Source organism: Protopterus annectens, chromosome 5.part0 (genome assembly GCF_019279795.1).
Source record: "Protopterus annectens isolate FY-2018-M chromosome 5.part0, PAN1.0, whole genome shotgun sequence".
Lineage (NCBI taxonomy): Eukaryota > Metazoa > Chordata > Ceratodontiformes > Protopteridae > Protopterus > Protopterus annectens.
Window position 1 is genome coordinate 808,764,206 of NC_056735.1, and position 18,329 is coordinate 808,782,534.

Consider the following 18,329-nt stretch of genomic DNA (forward strand, 5'->3'; position numbering starts at 1 on the left):
CTTGCCTTAAGGTAAGGAACTAATGAGGTGCAGCCATTCAAACCAGGATATCTAGCTGCTTGTAATTTAGTGATCCATTGTTGTTCTAATTCTTCAGTGTGGTTTTCTACATCACCACCTCTGTTTGTCCTTACTATTTGTTGTAAGATTAAAAATTTAAAACAATGACTACTGTCTGTATTCAGGACATGATTAGCTAGAGCATTTGATTGCTTCTGGTTCCGTACGTCCCTTATATGTTCTAACATTCTTTCTTTAAAACTCCTATTTGTTTTGCCTACATAATAGGCATGGCATGCTTGGAAAAAACAAAATTAAACAACATCGACACTTTTACAGTCATAGTAATTCTTCGTATAAAGTTTAAAACATTTCACAGGATGAATGTACTCATTTTTAGTGTAGACATGCTGACAAGCAGCACAATTCCTGCACGGGAAGGTGCCCTGTCTGTTTGAGAGATATTTTTCTAAAAGACTGATGCTCTCTATTACAGAGCTGCTGCTTTAAAGACACATTATTTCTAAAACTGAAGTTTGGGGTGTCACCAACTGTGGAAACCAGACCTGGTATTTCATGTAATAAGTGCCAATTCTTTTTAATAATTTCCGTATACTTATTGATGTCACTTGCAAATCTAAACACTATTCTAAACTTATTTCTATCAATACTTGTATCATAAGGTATACTTGTATCAGCACTATAAGAGCTCATGTATGGTTTACATTTTGTAGATCTCAATTTCCATGCATCTGCTATCACTCTAGTGATTTCTGAGCTAGAATAGCTTCTTGTTTGAATCTCGTCTTGTAACGTATTTAAAGCAACTACTGCCTCTTCATCATTATTATGTAGACGTAGGGTTCTATAGACTTGTCCTTTGAGGACATTTCTAGGTATGTGTCTCAGGTGCATGCTTGACCTGTGAAGACAGGCATTGGTTCTTGTGGGTTTGTGATAAATACTGGTTCTTATCTGCTTTAAATCAGTAAGGGTGACACATCCAAGAAATCAACACATGTATCAGAAAAAGTAAAAGTAAACTTCAAAAAGTCTGTAGTACTATGCAGGTAATCAATGAAATGACTGATATTTTCACCATGCCCTTTCCACAAGACAAAAACATCATCCACGAAACGGACGTACCAGAGAATGTAGCCAAAAAATGGGTTAACATCTGACAAAACATATTGTTCTTCCCATCGTACTAGTGATAGATTGGCGTAGCTATTTGCACACGAAGTGCCCATAGCCACGCCAATCCTCTGTAGAAAAAATTGATCCTGAAAAGTTACAATGTTATTTTCAAGTATAATCTCCAATAGTGCATAGACTAGCATAATCATATTAGTAGTCAGCTTCTTATTCATATCGAGGAATTCTCTTATTCTATCAATACCCCAAACATTTGGAATACTAGTAAAAAGAGATTCAATGTCCATGGTAAGGAATACAAATTCTTCATCATTATCAATGGTTTCCATTCCATTTTGTAACTGCTGTAAAAACATTTTTGTGTCTCTAAGAACTGTATAACAACTATCCAAGAACTCATATAAAATGCCTTCTACCTAAATAGATAGAGGCTCAGTGCACCATCCTGCTCCTGATACAATGGGGCATAAAGGAGGGACCGTGGGATGTTTATGGATTCTAGGGAGTCCATAAATCCTAGGAACTAGAGGTTTTTATACTGAAAGATAATTGAATAAGGATTCATCAATTAATCCTATAATCAGTAAATCAAACACTAAAAAAGACACTTTATCAGTGATAGCAATTACAGCTGTTTTGTCAGCATTTGATAGGTACAAGTATCTAATAGCAAAACCTTCATCTGGTTAACATATAAATCTTTGTCCATTAATACAATTTTACCACCTTTATCTGCTTGTTTAATAATAAGAGAATGTAAATCCTGCAATTCATGTAGAGCCCTATATTCCTCTGTATTTAAATTATGAAAGGTGCAGCCTTGCGTACCAGGAGTATAAGCATCATTAAAAGCATTTTCACAGATATCTAAAAATCTTTGTATGCCTGGAGGGGTGGGAGGTACAAAAGTGCTAGGTTTCTTGTATATATTTACATTGATATTTTCATTATTACGAAACATGCATTTTAATGATAAATTCCTACCAAGCAATTTCAAGTCTGTTAGCATTTCAGTTAAATCTGCCTTCTTGGCAGGTATAAAAGACAAACCCTTATTAAGCAAACTGTTTTGTTCATTAGTTAGAGTAAAGGAAGAAATGTTAACAATAAGGTCAGTTTTTACATCCTCCTTTTCTTTGAAAAGTGTGCAGTTCTGTCCATTTGATATTCCCTTGCTGTCTTTCCCATATTGGGATTGCTTTTGGCTCGAGCTCTGAAAGGAAGAGCTGCTTTCAAAGTGAATTCTCCCACTTTCAAATTCTCTAAAAAAACACTAGTATCTGTAGCATTTGTTTGTGAAGTGTCTATTGGAGTCTTACCTATAGTGTTTGCATTCCTTCGTTCTTCTGACTTCGAATTTTTATGCAGTTCTTAGAGACACCAAAATGTTTTTACAGCAGTTGCAAAATAGAATGGAAATCATTGATAATGATGAAGAATTTGTATTCCTTACCATGGACATTGAATCTCTTTTTACTAGTATTCCAAATGTCTGGGGTATTGATAGAATAAGAGAATTCCTCGATATGAATAAGAAGCTGACTACTAATAAGATTATGCTAGTCTGTGCACTATTGGAGATTATACTTGAAAATAACATTGTAACTTTTCAGGATCAATTTTTTCTACAGAGGATTGGCGTGGCTATGGGCACTTCGTGTGCAAATAGCTACGCCAATCTATCACTAGTACGATGGGAAGAACAATATGTTTTGTCAGATGTTAACCCATTTTTTGGCTACATTCTGTGGTACGTCCGTTTCGTAGATGATGTTTTTGTCTTGTGGAAAGGGCATGGTGAAAATATCAGTAATTTCATTGATTACCTGCATAGTACTACAGACTTTTTGAAGTTTACTTTTACTTTTTCTGATACATGTGTTGATTTCTTGGATGTGAGTGTCACCCTTACTGATTTAAAGCAGATAAGAACCAATATTTATCACAAACCCACAAGAACCAATGCGTGTCTTCACAGGTCAAGCATGCACCCGAGACACATACCTAGAAATGTCCTCAAAGGACAAGTCTATAGAACCCTACACCTACATAATAATGATGAAGAGGCAGTAGTTGCTTTAAATAAGTTACAAGACGAATTTCAAACAAGAGGCTATTCTAGCTCAGAAATCACTAGAGTGATAGCAGATGCATGGAAATTGAGATCTACAAGATGTAAGCCATACATGAGCTCTTATAGTGTTGATACAAGTATACCTTATGATACAAGTATTGATAGAAATAAGTTTAGAATAGTGTTTAGATTTGCAAGTGACATCAATAAGTATACGGAAATTATTAAAAAGAATTGGCACTTATTACATGAAATACCAGGTCTGGTTTCCACAGTTGGTGACACCCCAAACTTCAGTTTTAGAAATAATGTGTCTTTAAAGCAGCAGCTCTGTAATAGAGAACATCAGTCTTTTAGAAAAAATCTCTCAAACAGACAGGGCACCTTCCCGTGCAGGAATTGTGCTGCTTGTCAGCATGTCTACACTAAAAATGAGTACATTCATCCTGTGAAATGTTTTAAACTTTATACGAAGAATTACTATGACTGTAAAAGTGTTGATGTTGTTTATTTTTGTTTTTGCCAAGCATGCCATGCCTATTATGTATGCAAAACAAATAGGAGTTTTAAAGAAAGAATGTTAGAACATATAAGGGACATACGGAACCAAAAGCAATCAAATGCTCTAGCTAATCATGTCCTGAATACAGACAGTAGTCATTGTTTTAAATTTTTAATCTTACAACAAATAGTAAGGACAAACAGAGGTGGTGATGTAGAAAAACACACTGAAGAATTAGAACAACAATGGATCACTAAATTACAAGCAGATAGATATCCTGGTTTGAATGGCTGCACCTCATTAGTTCCTTACCTTAAGGCAAGGCGCCTTAAACACTAAATATAAGTTTTTTATATATTTTGTATTGTACTATTATGGTTATATGTGCAAAAAATGTGTGTGTATATGTACATATATATATATATATATATATATATATATATATATATATATATATATATTTTAATAACCATCAGGGATGACATTCCCCCTTTTTTAAATATTATTGTGTGTAAATACACACCGTTCTATATATTTTATGCATTTTTCTTATGGATATCGATATATGTTCTTATGTTAGTAGAGTAATATCTCTTTAAATTGTGATGTCATACTAATTGTCCTAGTATTTAACCAAGCATCAGTTGCAATGATGTGGTCTGATGAAGCAACATTAAGTTGTGAAAGCGCTTACCGTTTGTCTTCTGCAATAAAGTACAGTGACTGATTTCCAGTGTGTAACTTTGGTGCCTTAATTTACTTTTGCAGATTTTTATATGCTTTTGCATCTTCTTATTAAGTGTGTTAAGTATTATTTTATTATAGAAATGATGCATCAATCATGCCCTTTAAGCTGTGGTTGTATTCTTTGAGTACAGCTTTTAAATCATGAAAATCAGAATCACATTGATATATAGAAATGCCACCGTGGATTAACATTTTCACTTTTTGTCCTCCATAACTTTCAAACTAATAAAAGAAAGAAAAAATACTTGAGTTGAATAAATTAAAAGGGGCTTGCGTAATAGTTAAAAAAGATATAGTCATCCCAGCTTTTATACAACTGACTGAATTAAATAAGTATATTTTAATAGCAGAGACTTCATTGTAGACTTCCCATCAGATGGAATGCTTCCTTCCAAATACTGGATGATATTTTGGCTGAATATCATGTTCTTCTCATTTGCATTAAATAACATGTTTTACAGGTGGACAAGGTCAACCTTATCGAGCATCAATGATTGAATTACAAGTTGCCAAGGAGCAGAATGGCAATTACAGTCTTCTGTAGGAAGTCATTGTCAGTCAGACTTCTAAGGATGAACCAACAGTGAATCCTTGTTTGAGAGATTTTTGCTTTTTTCACGTTAGTACAGTCATATAGCTGAGTAGTCTTCTACAGATGATTATGGTGAAATTTCTCAAGTAAAAGTATCCTGAAGAATAATTTATGAAATATGGTTTAGATCATATATGTAAAGAATAATGTTTGTTACGTTAATATAGTTTGATCACTTTTATATAAATGCACATTTGCCTACATCACAAGTGATAATTCAATAAAGGTGTTTAAAATAAAAAAAAATAAAGAAAAAATGCTGAGGCATATAACCTCAATCTTTGTTATCTACAGGAAATCATTACCTGTGTGATATCTGATTGTGTGCTGGCAATGATTAATTTCTTTTGGGAGATTTCTCCATTATTCAACTTGGTGTGACTATACATATATATATATATATATATATATATATATATATATATATATATATATATATATATGTATGTGTGTGTATACATTTTTTCATAGTGGAGCTGATATATGCAAATGTGTGGGGTATAGGAGGATTGCTCACATATTGGGGGGGGGGTGTAAAGGGTTCTTGCACCCATGCAATGAAATAAAATTACATTTTATTTTTTTGCCCTTCTAGATTTAGGGCATTAGGCTTAACCATTCCTGCTTGGGTGTTGCTATTTAACATTTCATAGTGGAATCCATTAAATAAGCATACTATGAACTCAAAAGCATAATGTTAATGTTTAACACACCTAAACCATTGAAATGTTTAACGTGTTGTAAACTTCAGTATAGTTAAGCAATTTTAAATGTTGTGCTCAAGGGAAATAAATAAATAAGAATTCTAAGCATTTATTACAAATCAGGCAAGGTGGGCTGCTGTATTAGTCTGCCAGCAGCTTTTTTTATTTTTGGAGATCTCAAGCTTTAGATGGTTCTGCAATGATTTCTTCTTTATACATATATATATATATATATATATATATATATATATATATATATATATATATATATATATAGATGTGTGTGTGTGTGTGTGTGTGTGAGTGTGTGTGTATATAAACCAATTCCACAGCTGTACAAACTTGAAGAATGGAGAAATCTCCCTAAAGAAATGAATTATTGCTGTTGTACAATTAGAAATTGAAAAAAATGCAAATGTAAATGAAATGACCATTGTACCAATGCTGTCTCAAGTATTTTATATATTGTTAACTGTACTTGTTTGTGAAGCTTTTCTCCCTGGGCCTCTGCTGAAAATGGGTTCCTGATCCAGTTTGACTTTCCTGGTCAGCAAATGCCAAATAAACAAATAAATAAATAACGAAATAAAAGTATTCAGCATTATGCCATTCATCTTTTTTTTTCTTTTCTGCAGGCTACTGATGCTTAAGGAATTTCACCTTGAGCATTTGTAGGGAAGCCACTTTAAGACATGTCCTTTGGTCGTTTTCAGGAATGCAATCTTCTTCTTCTGTCTTGCTCTTGTCCCTTCCTGATTGCCTATCATTGGACCTTTCCTGGCCTTTCTGAAATGTGCTTCAGTTAAATTCCCCTACACAAGCATTAAAACTCTTGGTATTTCTAAAGAGTAGCTGCATTGTACAGGCATATACTGTGTCCTTTCATTTGTATCAAATGTAATTGTGATACAGGATTCAGTATAAATGCTAAAAGAGTTTCATTACTATTCACACATTCATTTCATATCCATTTCATTTAGCATCATCCAATAATAATAATAATTTCAGAATAAAACAACAGCATTATGAGCTTTACTAGTGTATGCAAAGAAGGCCAAATGTACCCCCCCCCCGCCAAAAAAAAAATGCAACTACAATTTAGCTTGCAAATTGTTAAATTAGATATGTTTTTTAGTTCAGTCATAACGTATTATAGCTGCAGACCTTATTCAGCTTCATCATTGTTTTATTAAGTGCTACAGTCTTGTGTACCTTCTCATATAAAATACCTACAGGCTACATTAGAAATCATTTGTTAAATCCATATCTGAACAAACTGCTCAGCCATCCAAAGACATGAAGCCACATTTCTTTGGATGTTATTTTTAACTTTGTTAGCTTGGCTGCTTACCTTCTCTGAAGCATTTTCTTTTGTACAAAATTTACATGTAAGTCATTCTGTTAAATGTAGCCTTTGCATATTTAGTTACATATAACTTTCCCGACACACTCTTGTGAATAGTATATTACAATATTCTGTAATGTATTAGATTACAGAACTGGTTCTACAGAAGAAAAGGAAATGGTTTACAGATAACTGAAGACACTTTTCAAAATATTAATACAGATATACTCCATTTGATTATATGTATTACAGTAAGTGATTCCATAGCATTTCATTTTTAATTCTTCTGTGATTAGATTTTAACATTTCAATATGTGGGCCTTGCATATGCTGAAATTGACATTAATAAATTGTATATCTTGTACCAGATGTAAAAGTGAGCTTGACTCCCTATTTCCAAATCTTTGCGACTTATTTTGAGCCAAGAGTAAAATGATGGTATGTCAATTGCATAATTAGGAATAGTATTTTGACTGCTGTGTGCTTAAAATTCTTCTTTGGAATGGAAAGTCAATAAACCTGTTAACATTTATAAAACTTAAAGCATGAATGACATGTCTGGGTGTGAACTGGGCGTTTATAAAAAAGCATCTCCTACAGTGGCCTCCATAATAACTTTAGAGCAAATACTGTTATTCTGTATATACAGTTTGCATTTAAATAGTTTAAACTACTACAAATTATGTAAAAACTAATTTCAAAACTACTTACTTCCATATATTTTATAAATAAATTAAAACAGCTTTGCCTTTAAAAATAAAATAAATCATATGTTTTTGCTGTCTTTAAAAAATAAAAATAAAAAATCTACATCTGTATCTATTGATTGGTTTTGTCATTAAAATAACAAGTAGTTATACCTATTTATATCTATAACTATATCTATATCTATGTCTTTATGATTATATTTATGTATAAAATAATCTGAAAAATAATAGTACATGAATTAAAGTTCTAAAAATCATAGTTAGCATAATTACCATACAATTGTGTAAATGTTGCCCCATTGTTGTTTCTTCAGATTGTAAATCAATATATGTATCAGCTTCAAAATAAGTTTTTGAGAACATTGCAACAACTGTATAAAAAAGTTCCATTTGATATTCTAACCTAGATAAAAAAACAAAAAAAAAAAAACAATTGTTTATTTGATGTATACCAACTGGAGGCGTAGACTGCTGCAAACTTGCATCTGTACATTCATTGAAGCTATTTAACTTTAAACAAAAACAAAATGAAAATAATCCTTTAAAAATTATTCTAATTGTTTTATATATATATATATATATATATATATATATATATATATATATATATATATATATATATATATATATATATATATATATGTCCATAGTACAGCTATATCATAATATAATGCTTGCATTTGTGATACTGTGAGACAACCTTGGTAAATGCGTCATACATTTTTGAAAGTTAGAAATGCAACAAAACAATGGTGACCTGCATTTAACATCCAGTCAAATGTCTTCCTATTTCTGAAATAATATTCCCAAGGTACCCTGTATTAAAATACATTTTGGTTCCTTTCTAGATGTTTATTTCACATTTTCTAATATTGGATGTATGCTTTCTTATCCTGTAACAAATTTAAATGACTTCCATATATATTGCTGAGTTGTAAGTGGTTAAGGACTAGGCTTGCCAACTACTAGTTTTGGATTTCGAATCTATCTGATTACCGTATTTCTATTTTTTTTTATACAGAACTAGCCTCCTAGCAGTGTAAGCATTGCATTCAGATGGTATGGTCACATTGACTTATGTCGATGTTATACTCTGACCCCTTACAAAAATGATAATGACAACTTGGTATTTTGATCTACTAGTGAAAAACAGTCATTCTTTACAGTTTAGTTTTTGGTGAGACACATTTTCATTGCTGTACATTGGCTTGGAGTAACTGTTAGAATATTCTCCACCTTATCTTTGCATTAATATGCTTACATGAAACTGTTTGCTAAAATGGCTTTTTTCTAGGAATACAGCTTCTTTAAAAAACTAAACAAAAAAATGAATGTGCATTGCATACAACAGTACAGATGTATTTACAACAATTTTAGAGACAAATTTCAAATGAAGTTCATTCACTATTTATAAACAACAATAGAAAGAACTCCAGAGACAAGACAAAGTAAAAAAAAAAAACTATTTAATCCAGCATAAAAGAACAGATGTAAGAGCTTTCACACAAAATGTGCTTCATCAGACAATTAAATCAGTCCAAATCACATTTAAATAGTCATCCTGCTACTTCATCAGCCTAGCAACACAATATGCACATTACCTATGTAAATCTCTAGACTTCAACACTGGTTTTAAAGAAACCTTCTCATTTAACCCAGGTTTCTTATCAGCCTGTATCTTCAGAATCCAGTGTAGCTTCCTTTCTTCAGTAAAATTCTGTATATCACCACCACACAAACCATTATGTATTATCTCAACTACTTTAAAAACAAAACCATGAGACAAATCATGTTTTAAAACTTGTTTTGATAATGCATTATTAGCATCACATCTTTTTATGCTGTATAAATGTACACGTATCCTCTCATAAAAGGAATGATTAGTCTTGCCCAAATAGAAACTTTTACATAACTTGGATGTGGCTAAATACACTATATTGGGAGTTTTGCAGGTGGCACAAACTCGAAAGACATACTTCTGCTTGGATAATGGATGCTCAAAAACAATTGAGCTATCTGCATAAGAGCAGAACTTGCAACTATTGCAACTAGTAGTTCCTGTAGGGTTGGAAACAATTGTATTTCTTTCCATATTTTCTCTATAACATAGATGCTGTTTAAAAGATTTCTTGTTTTTATTTCTAAATAAAGGTTGCTCACCTACAATCTCTTTAATCTGGTCATCAATTGTTAAAATTCTCCAATTAGACTGTATGACATTATATATCTGCCCAAAGTCACTAGCATATGACAAAACTATAGGTACATGTCCTCTATTTAACACTCTCCTACTATTAACAACATTGGTGTAACTATCAGAAAAATATGGCTTGGCAACATCCCTTCTCAAATGATGGGCTTCACTAACCATCCTGTTTACTTCAGTATGGTTATACCCTCTCTCCAGGAAATCATCCCACAATGCTGTTAAATCCCTTACAAAACCATCCTCTGTATTATTGAGATGTGATACTCTCATTCCTTGGCCCTTCAATATATTTCTATAGACATGGGGGGATGCATAATATTGCGCTGAAGACCAGTGTTCTTTCTACAAACTTTCCTATAAAGCCTGGCACTAAATCATCCCATAGCTTATCTAGACACTAGAACATCTAAGAAAATGACCTTGTCCTTGGACTGGTCATAAGTGAATTTCAAAAAAGCAGAGGTTGTATGTAGAAAGGTGATGAAGCTCTCTAACTCCAAATAACTATCCCCACCATAACAGAAAGACATATCAAGTATCTTCTATAAAAAAGTACATAACCAACAAGTTCACCTTCATTATTCAATATATATTCTTCTTGCCAAGATACTAAAATCATATTGGCATAGCTATTGGCAAATGACGTGCCCATAGCAATGCCTTTCTTCTGCAAATAATATTCCTCCTGAAACATAAAGATGTTATTTTCTAATATCACCTCCAAGAAGAGACATATTAGAGCTATCTGCTTGGCATTATAACTACTATGCACCATTAGATAATGCTTAACCATATCTATTCCCTTTAAACTGGGAATGCAAGTAAATAGGGATTCAACATCTAATGTAACCATTAAGCAATTAATCAGAACAGCATCTCTTCCATTAACAAACTCATGTAAGTCATGTAAAAAGTGTTTAGTGTCCTTCAACACTGTATTAGCTTTATCCAAAATGGGCCATAACTGTTTATCAACATAAATAGAAAATGGCTGTGTCAGTCACCTTCTACCCGATACAATGGGTCTGAATGGTGGACAAACTAAGCTCTTATGTACTTTGGGCAGTCCTTGAAAAACAGGAGAGACTGGATAGTCAACAAACAAATATTCCGATAATTGTTCAGTGATCAAATAATTTTGCAAACAGTCTTGTATGACAGTTAATAGAACCCTGCACATTACAAATATAATCAGAATCAATCTTTTCATATACGTTTTTATCAGACAACATAAATACAATAGAATCCACATAGAACTGACAATCTAATATAACAATTGCAACCCCCTTATCTGCTGATTTAATTGAAATGGTTTTATCATTTTGCAAATCAAGCAGTGCTTGCCTCTCACCTTCATTCAAATTACAAAAGTCCTTGTCAAGCCTCCCGCTTTAGAAAACAAACAAAATAAATCATGTTCATGTTTCTTACTAAACACTTCTAAAATAGGACCCAACGAGGTTATGTAGATTCTATTGTATTTGTGTTGTCTGATAAAATTGTATATGAAAAGATCAATTCTGATTATATTTGTAATGTGCAGGGTTCTGTTAACTCTGTCATACAAGACTGTTTGCAAATTTTTTTGATCACTGAACAATTATCAGAATATTTGTTTGTTGAATATCCAGTCTCTCTTGTTTTTCAAGGACTGCCCAAAGTACACAAGAGCTTTATTTGTCAACCATTCAGACCCATTGTATCAAGTAGAAGATGGCTGATGAAGCCGTTTTCTATTTATATTGATAAACACTTATGGCCCATTTTGGGTACAGCTAATACAGTGTTGAAGGACACTAAACATTTTTTACATGACCTACGTGAGTATGTTAATGGAAGGGATGCTGCTCTAAGTAATTGCTTAATGGTTACATTAGATGTTGAATCCCTATTTACTTGCATTCCCAATTTAGAGGGAATAGATTTGGTTAAGCATTATCTAAAGGTACATAGTAGTTATGATGCCAAGCAGATAGCTCTAATATGCCGCTTCTTGGAGGTGATATTAGAAAAAACATCTTTATGTTTCAGGAGGGATATTATTTGTAGATGAAAGGCATAGCCATGGGCACGTCATATGCCAATAGCTACAGTAATATGGCTTTAGCATCTTGGGAAGAACAATATATATTGAATAATGATGGTAAACTCACTGGTTATGTACTTTTTTTTATAGAAGATTCCTTGATGACAGCTTTCTGTTATGGGTGGAGGTAGTGATTTGGAGTTAGAGAGCTTCATCACCTTTCTACATACAACCTCTGCTTTTTTGAAATTCACTTTTGACCAGTACAAAGTCAAGGTCACCTTCTTAGGTTTTCTAGTGTCTAGAGAAGCTATTGGATGATTTTAGTACCAGGCTTTATAGGAAAGTTTGTGTAAAGAAGACTGTTCTTCAGCGCAATATTATGCAACACCCATGTCTATAGAAATATATTGAAGGGCCAAGGAATGAGAGTATCACATCTCAATAATACAGAGGATGGTTTTGTAAGGGATTTAACAGCATTGTGGGATGATTTCCTGGAGAGAGGGTATAACCATACTGAAGTAAATAGGATGGTTAATGAAGTCCATCGTTTGAGAAGGGATGTTGCCAAGCCATATTTTTCTGATAGTTACACCAATGTTGTTAATAGTAGGAGAGTGCTAAATAGAGGACATGTACCTATAGTTTTGTCATATGCTAGTGACTTTGGGCAGATATATAATGTCATACACTCTAATTGGAGAATTTTAACAATGAATGACCAGATTAAAGAGATTGTAGGTGAGCAACCTTTCTTTAGATATAAAAACAAGAAGTCCCTTAAATGGCGTCTATGTTATAGAGAAAATATGGCAAGAAATACATTTGTTTCCAACTCCTCAGGAACTAATAGTTGCAAAAGTTGCAAGTTCTGCTCTTATATAGATAGCTCAATTGTTTTTGAGCATCTATTATCCAAGCAGAAGTATGTATTTTGAGTTTATGCCACCTGCAAAACTCCCAATATAGTGTATTTAGCCACATCCAAGTTATGAAAAAGTTTCTATTTGGGCAAGACTAATCGTCCCTTTTATGAGAGGATACATGAACATTTATACAGCATAAAAAGATGTGATGCTAATAATGCATTATCAAAACATGTTTTAGAACATGATTTGTCTCATGGTTTTGTTTTTAAAGTAGTTGAGATAATACACAATGGTTTGCGTGGTGGTGGTATACAGAATTTTTCTGAAGAAAGGGAGCTACACTGGATTCTGAAGTTACAGGCTGATACGAAACCTGGGTTAAATGAGAAGGTTTCTTTAAAACCAGTGTTGAAGTCTAGAGATTTACGTAGATAATGTGCATGTTGTGTTGATAGGCTGATGAAGTAGTAGGATGACTATTTAAATGTGATTTGTACTGACTTAATTGTCTGACGAAGCACATTTTGTGCGAAAGCTCTTATGTCTGTTCTTTTATGCTGGATTAAATATTTTTTTACTTCACCTTGTCTCCGGAGTTCCTTCTATTATTGTTTTTAATTTAGCTGTTGTTATGTTTGGAAGGAGCACTAGCTTTGCCCGTTGGAGCTTTACTTTACATTATATTTTTGTAATGTCTGTTTTCTGATTTCCTTCCTTCATGTATTTTCTGCTATTCCTCTCCTTTTGCTGATTTGGGTTTCTGTTGTGAAAGTTCCATCTTGGACTATTTCACTGGATCGTTGTTGATGACTGCAGTGCTGACTGTATATAATTATATAATATCTACCATCTTTTTATCTTGCCAACATGCCTGTTGCTTCACTTTCTGAATTCTTGAGCACAATACATTAGGAAAACAGATAAGGTGATTACAATTATTACATGTCTTCTTTGACAAGAGCTTCTTACTGATGTGTCACCTCTGTGTCACAGGGAAGTAATGCTGTGGCTGTGACCTACACAACTTGAATTTATCTCTGGTTTGTATGAACTAAGAATTTGTATACCCCTGTTACCTACTCCTTCTATAAAAAGCATGGCTGGGGGATTATTTATAAGCAACAGATAGGGGGTCATGTTTTAAATTATTCTACTTTTTTAACATTGTGGCACAAATGTGGCACAAAAGGTTAGTTTCATTAAAGCTGCAATTTAACTTGTGCATCCCTAAAAATCTAATTCTTAGTACCTAACACAATTTTAAATAACTGCAGTCTTCAAGATAGCCAATCGTAATGCAGCAAGAACTCACGTAATAGAAGAATATTCTGGGTGTAGAGATCATAGTTTAAAATTGTTTATATAAATGTATATCTACCTACCATAAACTGTAGACATCAACCAGAGGTTTGATGCGCTCCTATATACATCACATGCTCGGCTGGAGAAACAGCAACACTTGCAGAGTTTGGAAGCAGATCTTTTTCAGTTTGAGTGGAAACATAGCCCCTAATGCTTAGAACAGTTCTTAGTCAGTGCAGGCTGCCTGTAGACCATTCATGCCTTTTAAGCACAGATGGTTGGAAGACATAGTGGACAGTTTCTTCTGTGACTGTGGCATCCATCCCTATACTCATCATTATTCATGCAACTCAGTGTCACCCATGCAAAGCCCCCTCTAGCTAATTTATCCTCACCTTGTATAATTGTAGAACTATAATTCCATAGTTTGTCTATCCTGTCTGTTCAATTTTTTACTGTTTACTTTGCCATGAGCTGTACATTTTTCATAACGTTCTTACCTACATAATTGTATAACCTTCCAAGTGAGTTATATGTTTTCAATCTTTGTAAATCCTTGTTTATATAATGCCTATTATCTTGTATTTTTATTTGTGAAGCTTTTCTCCCCAGGCCTTTAAGTAATGTTCTTTTATCTTGTATTTTGTTTATGGAGCTTTTCTCCCCAGGCCTTCACTGTAAATCGGCTCATTTCAGCCCAGTGGACTTTCCTGGTCAACAAAAGCAAATAAACAAAAAATAAATAAAATCAAAGCGAGAAACAGGAAGAGGAGGAGATGCTTCAAGCTTTCTCAATGTAGTTCATGTTTCCAATGTGCTGACCCTATGCTGTGGAGGAAGCTTTATTTAATAAAAATCCTTTAAATGAAAGAGGAGGCCAGTTTGTGTTTTTTCAACCTGTAATAAAATTGCAGACTGATATTTATAATAGACACAATACTGTTATACAAAAGAATGAGTTGCATGCTTTTACAACAATTTGATACAGAGTTTTATCTTAAATTGGGCAATGGCACTAACTATCTTTTGAATTGGCAAATGTATTTCATCAGGTTGTGTGTACTTGTGTCACCAGAAGTAGAACAAAATATGCCTAAAAATGAACTCCAGGCTATGAGCTATTAGTTTATTGTGATAATTATATAAATGCACTTGGATGACATCCTCAAAATGGATATTTCTAAATGAATATTGAAACCATAAACCGCAGTCAAATGTTACATTCATTTTAAGACATGATGGCAACAATAACATATCAGTTACTTAGTTCACTACATTGTAACCCCATTATAATAAAAACAATTATGTATGATATTTTCAATAAATCTCTTTTACAGATTGGAACAAGACAAGTTATGGCTTGCCAGCGCCTTTTGAGCGGGGTGAGTCAGGCATGATATTGCCAATTGTTCTACAGTATCTTTGCCCTGCCTATGTCTCTGTGATTGGGATAGGAGCCATTGCAGCTGCTGTTATGTCGTCTGCAGATTCAGCGCTTTTGTCATCAAGTTCGATGTTTGCAAACAACATTTACAAGAACATTCTCAGGAAAAAAGTAAGTCAATAAAATGCATATAGCTGTGACTCAGTCATGCAGCAGCAGACAAGTGTACTGTGTAGTGTTGTGTAACTGACTGCTCCATAGATTATTGACTATCCCCAAAAAATAAATAAATATATATATATATATATATATATATATATATATATATATATATATATATATATTTATATACGGTCCAGGACAAAATGCCTGTGCTGGTACTGGAAGATCTATACATACAGTGCAAATGTATTCTATCACTACTACCAGTATTGCCTAACAAATCAGAAAACTGCTTTTGGAATACGCTGATTAAATTGTAGCATGGGGTGATTAATGGAACAGTGCAGTGTCCTAACTGCTATGGTACTTTTCGTTAGCACTACATTCCCTTCTGACAGCAGATACTATGCACAGTGCTGTGCTACAAGGACCCAGTGTCACATTTTTTTCAGCAGATACTGAATTCTTTCACGGTTACTCAGAGATGCTGATGGCTGCAGACTGTGCTCAGTAGTATCACAGCAGGTCATACAGGACTTTATTGTTGGCACAATCCTTGTTTAAAATGCAATGCAAACAACTCCTATAATGTGATAACATGACACACAATTTGAGAAGCTAGAAGATGTACCAGACTCTATCACAAACATTTCATAGACTGCTATGGTAAGGAACCCGGAGTGTATGAGAAATAGAATGTCTGCAGTGAAAATCCAGGAGAAGACCGAACATAGAAAATCACACTGACAAATGGCCATCTTGGGCTTATTATATTTAAGTCCATTTTTACAGCCATTCAGTTAAAGCATTAAAGGACTTACTAAGGCATGCTTCTAACATTTTAAATGGTCGTTGGTGTTCCATCCATGAAGATCACAGTAGTTGTGACTATAACAGTATATGACATATCTGATTAACATCCACTGAATACAGGACAGAAAAGATAGTTGATCTTAGATCTTCAGCAGTATGCACTGTTAGTGATTAGCAGAAGGTATATTCCCATCAGTGTTTGACATGAATGGTTAATGCTATTCCTATTACCTGTAAACAGGGCACAGGGAGGCGCTGAATAACTGTTGCTTTAAAGCATTATTCTAAATGTTAAAGGATCCACTGCTGCTCTTGTGGTAAAGCATTATTCTAAATGTTAAAGGATCCACTGCTGCTCTTGTGGTAGCCTAATCGCAGGAACATATGCAATGTGTTAACTGGGTGCTGGTTTTTATACTGAAGCCTACATCCTGTCTTCACCATACATGGTACATCTAGTTTACAAGGATTGATCTCAATATTTTTGCTTCCACCAGACAAAGGAACAGTGAAGAGACTCTATATGTGGAAACGATGCATTAAGGGATTAGCATACAGTAAATATTTATGGAACTGTATTTGCATAGCTAGTGGGCAAGCATTTGACTGACTTTCCCATGTTCTTTGTAACTTTGTAAGTCTGACATCTTGCACCTAGTGTTAATAAATTGTTTTGGAACCTGGCTCTCTCTCCTTGCACTTCGGAATGCACAACAATAAATATAATTAATGTATGCGAATAATGTAGATGATCTCAAGCTATAGTGATATGGCAATGTATTTATATTTCTATCTACCTATCTATATTTATATAATATACATTTATATATGTATATACATCAATATTATATATCTATATAGTTATATATATTAATATATATATATATATATATATATATATATATATATATATATATATATATATACTGATGAACTTTTATCAACATAAAATATATCTAAAAAGTTCATTGTCAATCACAAGCATCTAACAAAAATATCCACAGGACTTAAGTGAAGACAGATATAGCGATCATTTCAAAAAATCAAAAACATTACTTTTATGTGGGGGGCTTCACCTCTTTCTCTTCACCTAGAGAAAGAAGATAATTCCTGAAATGATATTGAAGATGAAATGCTGCAGTTCAGCAGTTATATAAATTGACCATTGTAAACACTGATGAAATTTACTAAAACTTATGGTATGCGATAAATGTGTCCTATGATGAAATGGCAATCAAATATATATTTATATATGGGTTTGTAGCAGATGATCTACTTTTCGGAAATGTGAAAAAAATACTGAAGAAACCATTTTCCAAAAACTTAGACATCAAAAAAAAAAAAAAAACCTACAAAAATCTACTTTTTTTATATTTTGCAGGGAGACAAGCCCCCTGCTCTCCTAGCCCCCTGCAAATTATATATACCAACTCCAAGACCGCACTACAGTGAGGAAAAGGGTACATTTCCCGATCCTTGCTGTACTGTGATCTCCATTTAAAAGCTTTGAGTTTTCAAAAATTCGATCATTTGGTCTTGACCATATGGAGTATGAGTTTCTGAAAGCTCAGTCAACTGATAAGGACCCGTGTGTGTGTGTGTGTGTGTGTGTGTGTGTGTGTGTGTGTGTGTGTGTGTGTGTGTGTGTGTGTGTGTGTGTGTGTGTGTGTGTGTGTGTGTGCATGTGTGCATGTGTGTATGTGTGTGTGTGTGTGTGTGTGCGTGCGTGCGTGCG

At 33.6% G+C, this 18,329-nt stretch overlaps 1 protein-coding gene across 1 annotated transcript in view; it reads left to right on the forward strand.

Annotated features, from left to right (window-relative positions):
- The window catches only part of LOC122802843 (high-affinity choline transporter 1-like), a 526,136-nt gene that overhangs the window by 490,671 nt on the left and 17,136 nt on the right, over window positions 1–18,329 (forward strand). The window contains exon 8 of the mRNA XM_044072630.1: window positions 15,573–15,790. Coding sequence (XP_043928565.1) covers window positions 15,573–15,790 — 218 coding nt within the window. The remainder of the gene's footprint in view (window positions 1–15,572; window positions 15,791–18,329) is intronic.